Source organism: Rhinolophus sinicus, chromosome 2 (assembly GCF_057876585.1).
Source record: "Rhinolophus sinicus isolate RSI-liver-muscle chromosome 2, RSI-T2T, whole genome shotgun sequence".
NCBI lineage: Eukaryota > Metazoa > Chordata > Mammalia > Chiroptera > Rhinolophidae > Rhinolophus > Rhinolophus sinicus.
The window spans coordinates 24,960,177-24,979,490 of NC_142502.1; the positions used below are offsets into that span (position 1 = coordinate 24,960,177).

Genomic DNA, 19,314 nt, shown 5'->3' on the forward strand with positions numbered 1-19,314 from the left:
TGTCTTTTAATTTGGATGTTTTAGACCATTTATATTTAATGTAATTGTTGAAATGGTTAAATTTAAAAGTTTCTCCACATACGACCCCCATGCTCACGGCAGCATAATTTACAATAGCTAAGTGTCCATCAATGGATGAATGGATAAAGAAAATGTCACACACACACACACACACACACACACACACACATATCATCTGAGAACAGAGATAATTTTACTTCTTCCTTTCCAATTTAGATGGCTTTTATTTCTTTTTCTTGACTAATTGCTCTGGATGGGACTTCCAATAATACTTTGTTGAACAGAAATGATGAAAGCAAGCATCTTTGTCTTATTCCTGATCTTAGAGGAAAAGCTTCCCATCTTTCACCATTGAGTATGATATGGGCTGTGGGTGTTTCTTATGTGACCTTTATTATGGAAGAATAATAAAGGAATGGGAGAAAATACTTGCAAATTATATATATGATTAGAGGTTAATATCCAAAATAATAATGAACTTGTACAACTCAACAGCAAAAAAGCAATCCGATTAAAAAATGAGCAAGAGATTTGAATAGTCATTTTTCCAGAGAAGACATACAGATAGCCAATAGGTACATGAAAAGATGCTCAATGTCACTAATCCCCAGGGAAATGCAAACCAAAACCACAATGAGCTATCACCTCACACCTGTTAGAATGGCTGTTATCAAAAAGACAAGAAATAACAAGTGTTGGCGCGGATGTGGAGAAAAAGGAACACTTGTGCACTGTTGGTGAGAATGTAAATTGGTGCAGCCATTATGGAAAAAAGTATAGAGGTTCCTCAAAAAATTAAAAATAGAACTACCATATGATCCAACAATTCCACTTGTGGGTATTTATTCAAAGAAATCAAAAACATCAATTCAAAAATATTGATCCACCCCCATGCTCACGGCAGCATAATTTACAATAGCTAAGTGTCCATCAATGGATGAATGGATAAAGAAAATGTCACACACACACACACACACACACACACATACGCACACACAAATGGAGTATTATTCAGTTATGAAAAAGAAAGAAATCTTGCCATTTGTGATAACATGGGTGGACCTTGAGGGCATTATGCTATATGAAATAAGTCAAGACACAGAAAGACAAATACTGTATGATCTCACCTATATGTGAAATCTAAAACAAAACAAAGCAAAACAAAAAAAACAAGCTCTCATGGTTGCTAGACGTGAGGGGGTGGGGGTGAGAAAATGGGTGAAGGGAGTTAAAAGGTACAAACTTCCAGTTAATAAAATAAATAAGTCATGGGGCTGTAATGCATAGCATTGTGACTATAGATAATAATACTGTATTGTATATTTCAAAGTTGCTGATAGAGTAAATCTTAGGAAAAGTCCTCACAAGAAAAAAAGTTTTTGTAACAATATGTGGTGGCAGATGTTAACTACTTATTGTGGTGTTCATTTCACAATATATACTAATATCGAATCAATATCTTATGTACCTGAAACTAACATGTCAAATATACCTCAGTAAAAAAATAGTTTCTATCATTTTTTTTCTGTTTTTAAATATTCAAAAGCTTTATAATGCAATTACAAAGAAAAGCAAACACAGTAGGGTCTACAAGGCAATTTGACCCCCTCCTAATTCCTATCACTCTTCCTATTCACTAGGCGCCAGCCACACCGACCTTCTTTCTGTTGCTTAATCATACCAAATCCACTACCAACTCAAGGACTTGACATTTGTTGTTTCCTCTGAGAAAAACATTCTTCCCTTAGATTTTTGGATGCCTGGCTCCATATTATCATACAGTTTTTCAGCTCATATTTCACTCTCTCAGAGATCCTTCCCCAGACCATTCAGGCAAAAGTATCCCTTCCCCCATCATTCTCTATAAAATTGCTCTAATTCTGAATAGCATTTACTACTATATGAAATCATCTTGTTTCTTTACTTATTACTTGATTTCTCCCACAATGCATAAGCCAGCCCCATGAGAGGAAGAACACAGTCTGTTTTATTTGCTGCTTTTTTCTTAGTGCATAGAACAATGCCCAGCACTTAGTAGGCACCTGACCAATATTTATAAATGATATGATCATATCATATAATAAGTGAATGCATATTTTCCCAAAGCATCATTTGCTTCCCTCTATTTTAGCATTTATCACACTACACTAATTTCCTGTCCCACACAGCTATAAATCAAAAAATAAGACAAAATGAAAGAATGAATTAATGAATGTCAAAAGACCATTAATAGAAATAATAACTATGTAATAATTTCAAAAGATTAAAAATAAATTAATAATAAAAGATACATTACATAACAAAAACTCTTTATACTTCATTTGTGCGTCCTAAAATGCATAGCAAAAAAATTATGTAAAGAAAAATTGACTAATACTGAATAGGGCAAAACATAAAATTTAGTCAATAATCTCAACACTTCATTTTTCAAAACATGACAAGTAAACAAATATACTTTCTTAAATTCTAAGGTTGAAGAATATATCACAAGGAAGGATAAAATAATTTATTTCATTCTCAGGTACCACCCAGGCTCCCTCCCATCACAGGGTCTGTAACATAATGTTACGTTTGCCTGTTTGTGATCTGTCTTCCTTTTGTCCCTTCATACAGTGAACGCCTACTCATTCATCAGATCTCAGACGAACCACATACCCTTACAGATTTCTTAAGTAGGTCACATATCTATTCTGATTATGAACTCTTGAGGAGCAATGTACTTGTCCGCCATAGGTTTATCACAGCTGTCCATTTACACTCATTTGTGAGATTCTTTGATCTAACAGTGGACTAAGCATTATGAAGGCAGGGCCCATGTTTATTTTCATTCCCCACTGAATCCCCACTACCTAGCACAAGGTCTGACATATGAAAATATCTATGGAAAGAATAAATGAATGAGAGGGAGTGGTCTTGTTTCTAAGGTCCCTGCTAATCCCAAGATTATGTGCCACCATGAATTAAATCAGGGGAGATTTGTAGCACAATTGGACTGTACATTATGCCGTTGAACCTGCTGCTTATTTAGAGCTCAAAGACCCCCGCTTTTCTACTCCTATTTGCTCCCAATAGCAACTATTTCCTTAGTACAAATGAAATTTGGTTATTGAACTGGAAGAGGTGGTGGCAGTCATCAGTCTACAAACAAAATACATGGCCTTGTAATAAAATCTCTTATTATTTAAGGATACGTAAAATCTAATTAATAAATCCTCTGAAAACAACCTTGCTTTTAATAAGGTGCTCTATGAGCGGAGGATTTTAAAAACTTTTGGAACTCCTCAGACCAGGGTGAGCAACTGCCATGACTGAGAAAGTTGAGGAGGCGTGTGTGCTGCCTCAGGCCACAGTCTGGACTCACAGAATATAGGTTAACGGAAATATATGACAGGGAAGTATTTATTTAGGATCTTTTTTTGGTATTGCCATATTCTAATAAAAACAACTTTATTTTTATTTTTTTAACCTGGGATAGCAAACAGGTATGATTATTTTATTAAAAATCACCTACAATAAATGTATTTCTCAGGAAAGAAACTAGTTCTGTTGAAGCACATGGTATATTTACGTTGAAGAAAATGCCATTTAATCCATCACCATTTCAGTATATTCTCTTCTTAGATGCTATTAAGTCATCTTTTTTTCTTAAGTTATTTTTAAACAATTATTCTAATGTCAATTAGACTATTCTAATATCTAATGAGAATAGTTTAAACTCAGAATTGTATCTTGAATTCCTAAAATAAAAAAGACATGTATTCATTGAAATTTGAGAACACAGTAATGAGCACTGGGATTTGCTTTTTGTCTAACTTCTAAAATTTGTCCTAAAAGCATAATTTCTTAGTCATACTCATAATTTCCACATATTATGTTGTTTCATAGATATGTTAGTGTTTTCACATAGTCTGTGTTATAAAGTGCCTTATCACTCAACATATTCCAGAGTTTCTGACCTGAGTTTCCAAAACTGAAACAGCTTTAAGAAAAACCTAAATATTTAAACTCTCAAGTCCTCAAGAGAATAAAAAGGGGGAAATACAAAGTTTTTAAATTAAAACAGTACCCATTCTCCTTTACTTTGTCCCCCATCTGAACCCTCTCTTTCAACACAGGGTGTGGAGATGAGGGTGACAGTCCTGACAGGGAAATGACCTGTCCATTATCTCAACTGCTTAGTGGCACAGCTGAATCTAGAACTACACACTCTTGATTCCCACCAACCTCTGAGGACAATCTTTCCCAATTCCATTCTTCTCTTGTCACCCTTTCGATTGGGAGAGGTCTACTCAAAGCCTTCAACATGTTAGGCACACTACTTTTGGGGAAGGTTCCTTTTCCTCTCAGAAAAGTCAGTCTTTCAAGAGGAAAGAGGTATGTTCAGTTTCTGATAACTTTTTCCCTCATGTTTCAAATGCTCAAGTTTTACAGCAAACGAGATCAGGATGATGACTTTGTTCTTTCCCAAAGGCAACAATTTTGTTGATAAAAGCAACACATGCCACACAGAGAACTATTTGGGAACTGTACAGGTAGGAAAAACATCAGGAGATCAACATCCATTACCTGAGTAGGACTCTGAAGACTTAAATCTAAACCACAAGTAAACTCTGTATGATGTTCCACTGTTTCAAGAAGAGGGTCAGGCTTTGAAAAATTCCAGAACCTGTGAATATAAACAAAAAGGAGTAATTGAAGTGTTAAAACTACCAAAAATTTTATCTAAGAAAAAAATGGATATTTAACATAGCAAAGATTTTATCAAAATAGGTTCAACCGATTCATAAATGCAGAGCCCCACTACCGATCTACATTAAAAATCTAGTAAAGGAAACAATGTACTCCAGTCAACAAACAATGGAATTATTAATCAATCTACCCTTATTAAAGATTATTATATTTCCATTAATATACCTTGTAGGAGGGAAACTTAATAAGTTTTACTTTTTTTTGTTTCATATCGCACAAAGACATTTGAGATTCTCGTCTCACTAGGCTTTTATAGCAATTTCTAAAAGCATTTATGGCTATAAAATATGAATATTGGAATATATGAGCTCTAATATTTTATGATTTTAAATACTACTTAATTTCTCAATGACTGACATGAAAAGATCTTAGGTTTAATCTACATTTCAACAGCAATTCAAATGCTTTAAAAAGAATCAGTTCTCTTATGAAAACCTCTATAATTCTGATTTTTTTTTTTTTTTTTTTTTTTTTTTTTGAGACACAGCCTGTCTTATAGATTCCATGTCAATGTAATTTCTAAAGTAAAGAAAACCTGAACTGTGTTTTCCTGGGCCAATGTTAAGTATTCTATTTATCCTCTATAGACTGGGAGTGGTAATATTTACCATAATATATCTGATTTCTACTATAGAGAGAAGAATTTGGCCCTATTTTCAATACACAAAAGAGTACTTTATTTCTAAAGCTTTATTCGCTCATCATCTTTCTTATTTGACTCTACACACACCAGAAAAATGGTACATTCAGAATCATAGAGTCATACTCCAATTCAGACTCCCTAATGATGTACAACATGGAACACACTCAAGGGTTAGTGGATCTCTTTGAAAGAGAGTAAATACACAAAACCAACAGTCAGTTTGTTTAACCTGGTGGTATTATTCTCCTAACAAATACAGAGTTGGTCTTATTAAGTTTGAAAAGGACTGTTGCTATGGATAATCCAGTGTGGTACCAGAGAAACAATGAACGGACAGCTCATTTATCAGTTCGCTGAAATCTACAAAATATTTAAGGAGAATGATTCTATTTTTGAAAATTTGCCTGTTCAAACAAATGAAGGAACAAGCTGCAGTCCTTCTGATAAATCATACTAGTGGTCTCCACTGCTTTTGCATGTTTGTTCCTTTGGGTCTAGAGACAGTGAATTGTACTGCAATCTAATTTTCTAGATCTTGATAATGTTTATGTAAGCAAAAGTAAATATGTAATTGTGTAATTTCATTTCTAAAACATGGTTATTCACTGATTTGTAATATTTGAAACAGTAATCAAATGATTTTGTATATATCCACTATGTTCCAAAAAATATTCAAAATGGTTTTTAAAAATACTTATTTAATATGGCAGAAAAATTAGTTAAAGGAAAAGTAAGGGTGGGAGAGTAAAGTCAGACCTGCAATATTTATCAACAAAATTTTATTCCATGAAGTTATATATGCTTGACAGGGGAGGACTTCTCACGATGCTAAGCTTTTCAGTAGCCAAAGGAAGGGAGACAGAATCAGGCCCCGAGTTCAGTGTCTACAACCAAATCACTCTTGGAAACCTCAGAAGGAAATTCACCCTTGCAAGTTCATGGAGAATAAACCCTATGCTTACATAATAAAGAGCATCCAAAACATGTCTTACTGAAACACAGAGATGCTATTTCCTGGGTGGCACCCCAAAGAACAGTTGGGTAGAATCATTCTATGGGAAGGTCAATTTCATCCAGGTATGCAGCTCTCTGACTTCATTTGGGATTTAGATTTTATTTCGGTAGAATGGGTAGGCTAAATACTCTTTAGTCAAACCATAAAAATTGGTTTCCTTCATAACTCTTCAAGGATAATAAAAACCAAACAGGGATTCATTTAAAACCCCCTGACAAGTTCCTGGGATGCATGCTGTTTTTGTTATTTTGTTGTTCTGAGCCAGTTAAGGATAAGGCTGCACGGAAGACAAGACAAGTGGACCTTGTGAAAATTAGGATGCTCAGCAAGGGCACATGTGTGAAACCATTCAACTTTAGCTTGAAAGTACAATAAGGGAAGTCCCACATGCAGGAAGGCTGAGAGTCTATTCAACGAGTCAATCTGAAACGGCTCTAACTCATGTCTTAATGTCAGCCAAGGCCCAATGTTGCCACGCAGCAGCCTACCTGTCTGTCTCCTCGTACCTGCCCCTAAAGAAAGTAGAGTCTGTGAGACGGATCCTTTCAGGGACTTTGCTTCACCTTTGTGTTTGCACCTTATGTCTCCCTGTTTGGCCCCGGAGGATGGCTGGTTAGTCAATGACGAGTAAGATTCCCAACGGTGGGGGGTGGGGGGGGGAGAGACTACTCAAGCCAGGCGCAGTCGAGTGGGGACCAACAGGAGAACCCACGGGGTTGACAGAGGTGGGCATAGCTCCCCACCTTCTCCCCGGCTAAGGAGAGCCTCTGCCTCGGTGGCTGTATTCCTTCCCACAACCTGCGGGGGAAGAGATTCAATGAGGTGCTCTACATCTATTCATATGCATAAAGGTTTTGACCCTTGGGGAAGTACAAACATCCTGAGACTTACAGTTCTGATGCCTGCAGACAAGGGTGATTGGCTTGAAGCAGTTTCCTATTATGATGTATGGGATTCACAGATCTTGAGATTGACAAGCTTTATCTCCATTACTTCCTCACCTAACTAATAAAAGCTAATGTGTAGCCCATAGCCCAGTTAGGCGCGCTCAGTCCTTGAGGCTGCAGGTCCCTTGGCCCCGCTTAAACTCTATTCATGGCTACTGTCTTTTCTTAACCCTGCGCCGCCCTCCTCCCTCCTCGCTCCCCACAACCCTCATCGTGCGGGATGCGACAGACCAACATAGTTCACACCAGAGTCACCGCCATCATAATTTTTAACCTCGGAAAAAATCATCAAGTACTTATTTGAATTTTGCAAAGACGTAATCAAATAAAATGTATGCTAAAACTCAAAGGATACTATTTGATGAAGGGAGCGTTGATCTAGTGAATGACAATAAACATACTATTGGCTATTATACCATTTCACAGCTCTGACAGAAATCATGTGATAAACAAAGTGTATATTATGGTGCAAAAATTATGAGAGGTTCATTTCCCATAGAATGGCTGACTAGGTAACTAGATTAACATTCTTACTGAAAACAACTACAATTGCTAGATAAAATATGAAAACAAACAACCCCCACAAAACTTCCTAGAGGCATCAGTGAGGAACACTTCAGACAAAAACTAAGTGAAGTCTGAAACCAAGAGGAGTAAATGGAACAACGAAGTCTGCTTTTGCCCTGAAAAGATTTGCTAGATAAGGAGAATCGAAGCCTCAATTTCCTTCACCTCAAGGGGATCGGGAGCCAGTAAAATAAGAATAAATTAATATTAATATTTATAATTTAAAAATAATTCACAGTAAACTAAAATATCTTATCAAAAAAATCAAGTTAAATACAGTAAAATTGCACAAGGTAAACAGTTGAGAAAAATCAAAAGCTAAGTAATGTGTCTATAACTATAATTTACTTTTTAATCACTAATAGCTTTTTTAATAACAAAAGAAATGTCTGGGGTGCCCTGTTATCTCAGTTGATTAGAGCACAGTGCTTTTAACACCAAGGTTGCCGGTTGGATCCCTACATGGGCCAGTGCGCTGCGCCCTCCACAACTAGATGGAAACTGCTTGACTTGGTGCTGATGGGTCCTGGAAAACCACACTTAAAAAAAAAAAGAAAAAAGAAATGTATGTATTTCTTTCCTCATTCCCACTCTTTAATGGCAACCATTGTTAACAGTTTGATGTGTACAGTTCCAGATTTTTCTATGCATCTCCATTAGAGTCCCACCAGGAAGCAGTGAATTGTAAGGAGAAAGTGACAGGGGGGGAAAGTGAGAGGTTCACCAGTTTTTCTCACATTTGCAATGAAGGAAATGGACAAGGTCTCTCCTTGCAATCTTCTTCTGGACTCAAGGGTCCCCTAAGTTCTGAGGGCCTTCGTGTACCTACCATCCAAATAACATGAGCTCTTTTTTATTGGGAGAAGTCAGGCTACATATATCATTAAGTGCTCAAATAAGGCACACTGTTTTTAAGTGAAATGGTTATTTGGTCCAGCATATATATTACTTGGTGCCTTTTTGTCTCTTTGCTGATGAAATCACTGACTATTTAAGCTCTCTCATGGGAAGTAAATATACTGGACAGGCCTCCAATGATTAAAAATATTACAGGCCTGTAGGAACATTTTCATTTAAATTGGAGATGGAGAGAGAGAAAAATTCATCGTAGTACAATGTCTTGTGTTTGTTTTTTTTTGCCTTCTGACACCACAATTCTTTAACAAAGTAAGTATGTAGCACTGGGTCAAATATCAAAACTATTTCAAAAATTAAGCTGAAATTCCTTTTTACTTTACTAAAATGTAATTTGAAATCTCTATACTAGTACTTTTAAAATTTAGCCAACAGAGGAATTCAGTAGAAGGCTTAAAATATTTTTCAAAGTCTTCTTTTTCTGTTCTCAACTTATGAGTTAGTAATTCTTTGTGAGACTTTCCTAACTACAATGAGAAGATGGGGAAAAGTTTTGGCTACGTTTTAATTCCTTACATGTACATTCATTTCATTCCTTACATGTACATTCATTTTAGTTGTGTTTTTAAAATTTTAAGCAAACTGCACCACTATTATTCCTTCTCTTTACACCGCTTTGGTGTATATAAACAAAACACATCACAATGGCTTCTTTTCTCCTCATTTCATTACTCACTCATTCAACAATTTACGAGTCCTAGTATGTGCCGGGTATTGTGTTAAGCCCCCGAAGCAAGACAGACATGGCCTCCACCCTCTTGGAGCTCCTAGTTTGGTGGGATGGACTGACATTTAAAAAAAAAAAAAAAAAAACAACAAAAACAAAACACAAATGTAACTGCAATTGACAAAATACTTCAAAAGAGAACAGAGGATGATGTAAGAATGATGTCCTGAGTAAGTGACACTGAGATGAAATCTGAAGGTTGACGAGTTAGCCAGGCGGACAGCAAAGATATCAGCTTGCCCCTTGTCAGTGACGAAGGAGCCTGATGCTGTGTGACCGACAGGGCCCATGAGACTTTGGCGGGAAAGGGGACGAGTGCCACACAAGACAAGTAGGACCTGATCACACAGGTCTTGAAGGAGAATAAGCTCAAAGAAACAATGCAATCCCTGGTGACACAGCTAATACATGGCGGCCCTAAAGCACAGACTCTACTGGCATCGTGTCCAGTACTTTTCCTACTGAAAGATGCTGCTGTTCACTTCTTCTCTAGGACTGGGCCATGCCAGCAAACCTGGAATCTAGGTGGATCAGGAATTATTCAGGTAGTTTTGATTAACACCCTGAAAGTTCAAATGGACCTGGACCAAGTCAGGCCTCCCTGACACTCCTCAAACTACATAGACAATTCCATAAGCCAAAGCCCATGGCAAGACTCCTTTAGCCTCCCAACTTACATTCAAAACCAATATCCTAAGAAAATTACAAATTAGAATATATCTGGACTCCAATGGCAAGAGTTCAGAAATTTTCTTTTCTCTCTTATAATATATATTTTTTTAATATGGACTACTGCATTCTGTCATCTTTCATGCTGTTTCCTCCTAACTTAGGTATCACCCAGCTGATCAGCTCTTTTTGTAACCTCAGAGGTTCCCATCCTTTTAAAGTGAGTCCCCCAAGTAGAACAAATGGAATCATGGGCTTAGTATTTTATCATCTGTATCACTTTTGGAGGGGGCTAAAACATAGAAATTGCAGACAAGCAAAATTCTGTACATTTTGTAAAGAGCTAAACTTTCATTCATTCACTCAGAAGTATTTATTGAGAGCTAATGCTCATTTATTTGCATGATTGGGTTGGAGAGCTGTTTTTTGCTGTTGCTTTGTTTTGGGAACTGGCAATAACAAAAATTACATTTAAAACAGGAAAACACTAATTGCCTACTAAATGAAGAATATAGGATTAATTTTGAAGAAATCTCTGAACAATTTTCAAAGATGACTTTTAGAACACTCAATTGCAAATATCAGAAACCGTACAACATTTACAAACTTTCAAGGTTAAATAGGATACAATTCTAGACTTAAGCTGCTCTACGAAGATGAATTATTTATAATATTTCAATTAAAACTTTAATTAGACCTGTATTTTAGAGGGGCTGACTCCACTTCATCACGATAAACAAAGTACAGGAACCACATACCACAAAGCCTAGATAGAGTACTTTGACAAATTAAAGAAAACCATTAGCTGATGGAAGGCTCGTTCTGGGAGTATTTATGGCTGCGATTCGCTGGAATGCAGGATGACTTTCTGAAAAATGACATATCCCAACAAAATGAGATAAAGGAAAACTTCCATAGAGTTTGTTTACTGCTTACTGGCACAAAATGAAGAACTATGAAATAATTTTGCAATCAAGTTTCAGACAAGTATCTGACTAGAAAACAAAATGGTCAGAACTCTATCTACTCATGAAACAGTATTATTATCTCAAGGATATCTACAGTCTGTGTTTAGCCGAACTGCAACCAGCACCGAAATGCGGATGGATACTTAGAGCAGAAGGTTACTTCACAGAGGTGTGGACAACAACGGGATGGTAAGGGGATCAGAGGAGGGTGCAGCAGAACTTCATTCCACACCCAAATGTTGAGGAACATTAAACCTACAGCAGCTGCCTGCAGCCTGTGCTTTGGTCATTGACTAGTTTCGTCCCCAAGAAATACTTAACGTTCTCATCGCTGCAGCTGGGCAGTTACGAATAAACCCACTCAGGTTGTTAGGTTGTCGAGTGTCTGCACAGCTTACAAGGAGCTCCTTTATTTAAGTTCTCTCCTCACTGGAGGCCAGATACAGTGATGGGGATGCAGGGGAAAAGAAGGCAGACACAACGTTGTGTGGAGAAAGAAAAAGAGACACAACAGACTAAATCATTCTGTTTACTTTTCTGGCGACTGGACATGAAAGCTTGGGGAGAAAGATGAGAAGGAAACGTCCGTCTGCAGAAAGAGGAGGAATGAGGGCGCAGACACTCAGAATAGAGCAGTTTCAGTACCTTCCTTAGGCCCTGCTGCACTGCTGCGTCTGGGGCTCTGAGGGACCCATATCCTGAGAAACAGTCCCCCTTTTTTAATTACACGAGCTCAAGATAGTTTGTTCCCCACACAAGTGTGCACACGTGCACGTGTATGCATGCTCTGAAAGATATAGTAGAGAAAGACAAGGGGCTCTGCTGAATTTTAAGATGAAAATAGATTAATAATTATTGTGTTTTTTTATGCTCTGTATGGTTGATTCCATTAAGTCATATCTCTAAGAATTCAATATTAGAATATTTATTTAGTGTTGCCACATTCTAGGCTGGGGCTTCAGGAGAGATCTCAAGGGTGAATTATTTATCCCTGAGTTCTTAAAGGACAGAGTTAACTAACAACTGACAGGTAATACCCAGTTGATTCTAAATAAACAGGCTTCCTATGTGTGCAAACAGCTAACAGAGGGAAACACTGAGGTTCTGATCAATTGTCTTCTTCTTAAAAACTATAATTGCACGGATGGGAGTCCACAAATTCTACAAGGTTTATAACAAAGAACATCATCTTCCTGCCCTACCCCCTCAATCTTTAATCTCAGGGGCAATCACTTTAAATTCTTTGAGATGTTTCTTCTGCTTTTATTTACTCTCCGTTTCTAAATAATATGCTCAGAGAATTCATTGATTCCTTTCATTTTTCAGATACTATCTTCTGACTTCCTACTATACATTAGAAAATATATACAACAAAATCCACACCGATGCCTTACTGAAACTGCACAACAGAATTTTTAAAAAATTATAATGTAAATTAGCTGACAAACTGCATAAATTTTGTTGGAACTAATCAGCACAATTCCAAGTTCAAAGCAGTGACTTATATTGCGTTAACCTAAGGCTTAACATTCCTCACTCCTTTTAGGTCTCTCTTCATGTGTTTCCATTAGGTTTGAATTAGACATGGGTTTGCTTTGATTCTTAAAGAAAACTGTTGGTACTAAATAATTCTGAAAATGTTCTGCAATTATAAATCAAGGTACTTAAAATCAAAAGTCTTACAAGTTTCTTTCAATTAGTGTATGTTGTTTCATTTGATAGGAAATTATCTTCATTTTTCACCTGGCATTTAACTTGCAAAATCACGCTTCACTTCATCAAAAGATCTTTTCAGTATGACAACAATTACAACAAGAATTTTCTAATTTACACAAGTCAAACGGAAAAACTCGGGACAAAAAAAAAAAAAAATCCAACATATCAACAAACTCAGGAGTGACTGCTCACATACACAAATATCTTAGCCATTAGGTATAAGAATCGCAAAGAGATTTATCAGTAAATCACATATTACAATTAGTTGTAGAAAAAAATAAAAACATCTGTAACTTTAGTTAACAATAAGAATACCAATATAATGGTTCCAAATGTATTAAATAGCACAATTTTGCAATCTAGTCAGTACTGACTTAACCAATAGAAAGGCAAGTTTTCTTCCTGAACAATACCATTTTCTTATCCCAACAAGAGTTTCCACGCGAAATTCAGTTTTTATTAATGACAGTTTTAAACATAAAGTGAAAACCATATTAAAATATAATTATTTGCAGGCTTTTACAGTCAGAGTAACCAAAGGATATCATCATTTTTCATCTAATTTAAATTCACTTACATTTATAAACAAATTTATTTAGAATATCCATGTCCAGGTGCCAGGCACAAAACAATGAAACAGACAAGAACAATCCTGAAATCAGGCAATGAGCTTTATTAACACAAATACATTCAGTACTAAAAAATCCTAAGAATTAAACCAATACGTACGTGAATGCCCAGATTCTCATTCTTAAAAAGAAAACTAAAGATGACTACATTAAGTTGCTGTCCTAGATCAGTGGTGAAGTTTGGTGAACCTTTGCCACAAAGCAAAACACGTGATAAAGTTACAAAGACATTAATATCTAAGCTATCTGAAAGGCACAGAACATTAAACCACTCTTTGATCATTTAAACAATTCATAGTTCTTGCAAATGTTAACAATTAGTATCGTATCATGAGCTACACAATTACTTGTGATTTGATGAACAAATGTAAAGAACTTAAAGGCAGCTATCTTAAAAGATGAGGTAAAATGATCATTTGAAGCTGCACATGAGCTCACATTCAGCCACTTTTCCTATCTATTTACTTTCACTGACCTTTTTTTGTGGGTAAGGGGACTAGGTAAAGTTGAAATGAAAGGTTTATGAGACAGAATACATATTCAGCTATACTATCTGTTTACTTTGTCTGACCTTTTTTTTTTATGGGGAGGGGAAGAAAGAGAAGTATCTGCCCATGGAAATCTCTGTGTTAATAAACATTAGGATCAAAAAAGCCCATCAACCACACCAAAGTCAAGACACTTAATATATATAAAGGCAAACCCCATGAGAGTAAAATGTGACAAAGATAAAAATAAAAGGTATTTCTGTATCTGCTGCTTTTTAAGATTCTATGCTTACTACAATCCAATTAAAGGCCATTTTCCCACTTACACAATATAATAAAGCTATTTATCCTATTTACAATTAAACAATATATTAAATATCATATTTGTTAGAAGGTATTAGTAAGAAACGTTTTCAGTGTCATATTTTACAGAGCAAATACAGCTTACTTTTTTCTCAAGTGTTTTTATTTTAAAAAGTACCAACCCACAGAAAAATTCGAAGAATAACACAATGAACACCCATACACTCTTTATCTAGATTCACCAATTGTTAAAACTTTGCTTTACCTTTCTCTCTGTACACATACATATATAAAATAATATTTTCTGCTGAACTATTTAAAAGTAAATTGCAGACATCATCAAGAGCATATACTTACTTACAGTAATGTGGTACTAAGTACACAGTTTCAGGTACACATATGTGAATGAAAGAAAGAAAGAAACTAAAACTTATTGAGTGCTTGAAATGGGCCAGGCACTATGTGAACTGCCTTGCATATACTGATATTTAGATCTTCTAACACTATGTTTTATGACTGAGGAAACGACAGCTCAGGGAGGTTAAGTGACTTTCTAAGAGATTAAATATAATAATAGCTAGTAATTATATCCAAGATTTTAAACTGCATCACTTTTTCTTTCACATCATGCTGCCTTCCTAAGAAATAATTTTTAACAAGTAGGTAATATATAATAATTCAGAGGAAAATGTAGATTGAATTGAAGTAGAGGTGGTCACATGGTTATGGATTTGAATAAAGTGACCCACACATATGCATATATTCAACTTTGTATAGTATCCCCACCGTCTGGTTCATGCTGCACTATATTCACAAGGTACGCCTCCCCCACCTCACCTTGACAGTGCAGTAAGAATTCCCATTCACACAGCTCCACAGTAGCTTTAAGCAACATGATTATCCTATTCAAGTTACGCTGGGTAAGGCATGTGTCATGACGACCTTCACTCTCCCTGTGGTACTTACATTTTAAATCAGGGAACATTATCACTATTAATATTCCCATTTCAAATATCTGCTATTTTTCTGAGCACTTACTATATGCCAAGAGTATTTCCAGATACTTTCAATGAATCCTCTGAAATAAACAGGTATCATTTCTTGTATTTCACAGCTAGTAAGTGGAGGAGTCAGCCTTTCACCTCAAATCTGACTAACTCAAAGGTCCATATAACCACCCCACCACACAATGGATTTCTAAACCATGGAACTTTCTTACATGTCTCCATAGAGCAAGGCATGGAGGCACAGGGCTGATTCTAGATAACCTCCTACCCCACTTTGTACTTCTCTCTAACCTCCTTATTAATTTTGAATTTTATGAAATTATAACTTATGAGTAGAGATTTAGAAAAAGTTAGCTATTTTACTGTATCTTTCACTTAAATATTCGTTTTGAATGAAACAGTTACCAAGTCTTGATCTGAGATCTATTCTAATCTCCCCCAATAAAATCTTAAAGTTACATAATTTTGAAGTTATATTGTACTTTTCAGAAATACATCCCATGTGCGATGTAGGACTCAAAGTATTTTAATAACAGTAATATAGTTTACTTAATGACAGAGCATCTGATAATGTATTTACTATAGTAACATTGCACATATTTAGAAATCTGACTTTTGGGAGGAGCAATAACCCAAAATAGAGAACCAAAAAACACAGAAAAGTGTGTATATGTGAAAAACTGCTATTTTTAAGGCTATAAATTTTGTTAAATGAGCAGATTAAAAATTGTATACACAAAAGAAGAATAACGTGAAAAAGCAACTAGAAGTTCAAAAGGCATAAGGAAAACACATAAAAAGTGAAAGAAAATTAAAACCACATAAAGTTAAACTTTGTGGGGCCCATAATTCCCCAGGACAGCTCCACAGTACATAGAACAGTTCAATAACTGATACAGTGCCAGCAGTGGTCAGAGAGGTTAGAATTTCGTTAAGGAAGACTTAACACTGTGTTCATAAATTATACCTCAATTAAAAAAGATTAAAAAATTTATGATAAGAACATATGAAATCCTACCAATCAGTAACCTACTTAAAATTTGGGTTAACCTATGTAATTTTACTAACCATTGTCATCCCAATAAACTTTAATAAAAATAAATAAAATTAAATAAATTCCGGTTATATCTTTCTAAACATTTTTCAATAAAAATGTGTGTGTTTGTGTGTATATGTATACAGGTACGTAAATGTATATATGTACATATCTATATATACACATATATATATATATATTAAAATTCCAAAAGGTTTGAAAATCCATAATTATTAAGATAAAAGTTACGGCACATAACCTTTTATGCATCCATCATTGTCAAGACTAACTTATGTGGAATACTTCAATGCTGAAATGATTATAGAGATTATCATTAATGATTATCAAATCATTGATTATCATATGATTAATGATAATCTCTACAATCATACTGTATGATTACTGTATCTTGGCGATACTGTATCTTGGCGACGTAGTCCCTATGGAGAACATGATTACATAATAGGGGAAAGTTATACATATTTAGAAATAAGTACGTGGGCTTACAAGAATTTCCAAGTATGGTCTAACATAAAAACACTTGGAAATAGATGATCTAGTCTATTAGAGGTCAAGTCTAGCTCCATCACACGCCAGCTGTGTGATATGTGCCAGCCGTTCCACCTCTCTTAGTCAACTGTCTTTTGGATAAAATAAGCACAGCCCCACAATAGTGTTGTGTGAATTAAAGGCAATATTTCATGTGAAAATACTTTGTAAACTAGACATAGCTAATCAAAAATAAGAAGTTTACTATAAGAAGAGATACTGATGGGGAAGAATTTGAGGCATAATGAAGGTCTGTCTCCCCTGAGACCTTCTCCCAGCCAGTGTTCCTATTGCCTGAAATCCAATTCAATAGGGGCACTGTTGGAGGAAAGGGAGCCAAGTGCTAACTGTAGGGGCTGCTATGGGCCATTGTCGGATTTCGTGCCTGGTCCCTGACCTTTAATGCCAGTAGTGTCCCCCACCATTGCCACAAAACCAAATATGCCCCACTGAGAGTTACTGTAGGTTTAGCTTAGAGTGCAAATTCAATTAGAAAACATATGCATTAAGCCTCAGGTCCTTTTACGTCCATATAAATCAATGGATGAGAATGTTTTTCTGCAAACTCATGGGGACAATATGAAAGTTCTAGGCACCTAAGATGCACTGAAGGGGAAACATGCTCTGCCAAGGGGCAGAAAGCCATTGAAAGGAGAGGAGGTAGCAAATGCTCAAGGAAAGTTTATCTGGTGTATACTTTTCTGGACATGTTTCAATGAGAATGGATACATACGCACATGTTATAATTACAGAAGCTTTTAAAAATCAGTAATTAAGACAGCAATCTTCTAGGTCTGGGGCCAGCCCCAGTGGAGTACTGGAGCCAGCTCACACCGACTTGTGAGAGCTGACTGCATATCTCTTCCCAACCAGATGTGTACTGATATCATGACACTGGGAGCTTGATATTGGCCATGGTGGGAGAATTTGCACCACTGAACTCATATCTCAAACACTATACATCAGGTTCCCCCCACCCGCCTAGAGAGCCAGTTGGTAAACATTTATCAGCACACCATCGGTCAGCCCTCATTGCATTTTATGTTGAATAATACATTGTTAATAAACTTGAATGGTGTCACTATCAGGTCTTATGAACAAGAGAAGCACTGACAAAAATACTGTTACCTTATGTTTATATTTTTAGAACTCAGAATATGTTGACAAATAGATTCACGCTGTCACCAAATACTGAAGTCCAAGGAAGCAGGGGACAACAAAAGGCCTGGTTGAGGCTGCCTGCTTTTGTTGTCATAAAATAAAAACTATTACCTCACCTTTGAAGACTAGAGCTGAAAAGGGGCTCAGCCTCAAAGAGATGGTCTCCTGCCACCATCCAGTCTGGCAGTACTAATAATGACAATAGCAGCAAACACTTACTTACATAGCACTATGTGCCAACATGTGTGTATATTAATTCATCTAATCCTGACAACAATTCTATGGGGTAGGTACTATTGTCACCTCCATTTTACAGGTGAGGACATTGAGTCACACAGTTTTAAACTCGTCCAAGTTTGTTCAGCTAGTAAAAGGCAGTCTGGCTCCATAGTCTGTAGCTCTAACTCCTATTACCAATCCACGTGCACCAATTCACAATCAGTCCACTGTCCATGTATCTTACACTATATTTGACTACATGTCTCCCACTACGCCAACACACTGGCACGTTCAGGGCTCCTGGAGGGGTGCTTCTATTTCTCTCCAAGCCTTCACTTTCATAGTTTCCTGAGCAAGATATTCCAAACTATTACAATGGCTGACAGATAACAGATATCCTATAAATATGCATGAATTTTAAAGCAGAGTACAGCAGTACCATTTTGTAACCAAGAAGTAGCTTAACAGTTGAGTTCAAAACATTAAAGTTGCTGGTACAGGCAGAGAGAATTTCACATCGTACAAGCTATGGATGAGCACAGCTTGATAATATTGGAATTAAAATTCACTTCGTCTTTTTCTTGCCAAAAAATCTTTAAGTCTAAAAAAAATTACACTGCTGTTTGGTTTATTATTACCAAAGACCATTGATTAAAACATGTTTCAAAGGTTAGAATATTTATAAAAGTGTCATGAAATTGAAGATTGTTACTCTGAGGCTAAACTGACCATTTTAGCTTTATCGATTTATGAAGTTACAGCTTTAAATATGAGAATTATCTTCTACAATGTGGAAGAGACAAAATGTTGCTCTTCCTAATGAAAAAACATAATTATAGCAGCTTTTACTTTCCTTTGGCTGTCATACACACTTCGTTTGTTGATTTCTGACTGTGTATATGAAATGATCTACTTGGTAGGAAACCAGAAATAAGCATTCAGAACTCAAATCACACTCGTGCATGGCTTGCATAGCAAATGTGGC

General features: G+C 36.1%; 1 protein-coding gene across 2 annotated transcripts in view; it reads right to left on the reverse strand.

Moving 5' to 3' along the window:
* PEX7 (peroxisomal biogenesis factor 7) overlaps nucleotides 1-19,314 on the reverse strand; it is a 69,681-nt gene that overhangs the window by 15,333 nt on the left and 35,034 nt on the right. For both annotated transcript variants that reach the window (XM_019732814.3, XM_074333627.2), the window contains exon 9: nucleotides 4,588-4,687. In XM_019732814.3, the coding sequence (XP_019588373.2) occupies nucleotides 4,588-4,687 (100 nt within the window). The remainder of the gene's footprint in view (nucleotides 1-4,587; nucleotides 4,688-19,314) is intronic.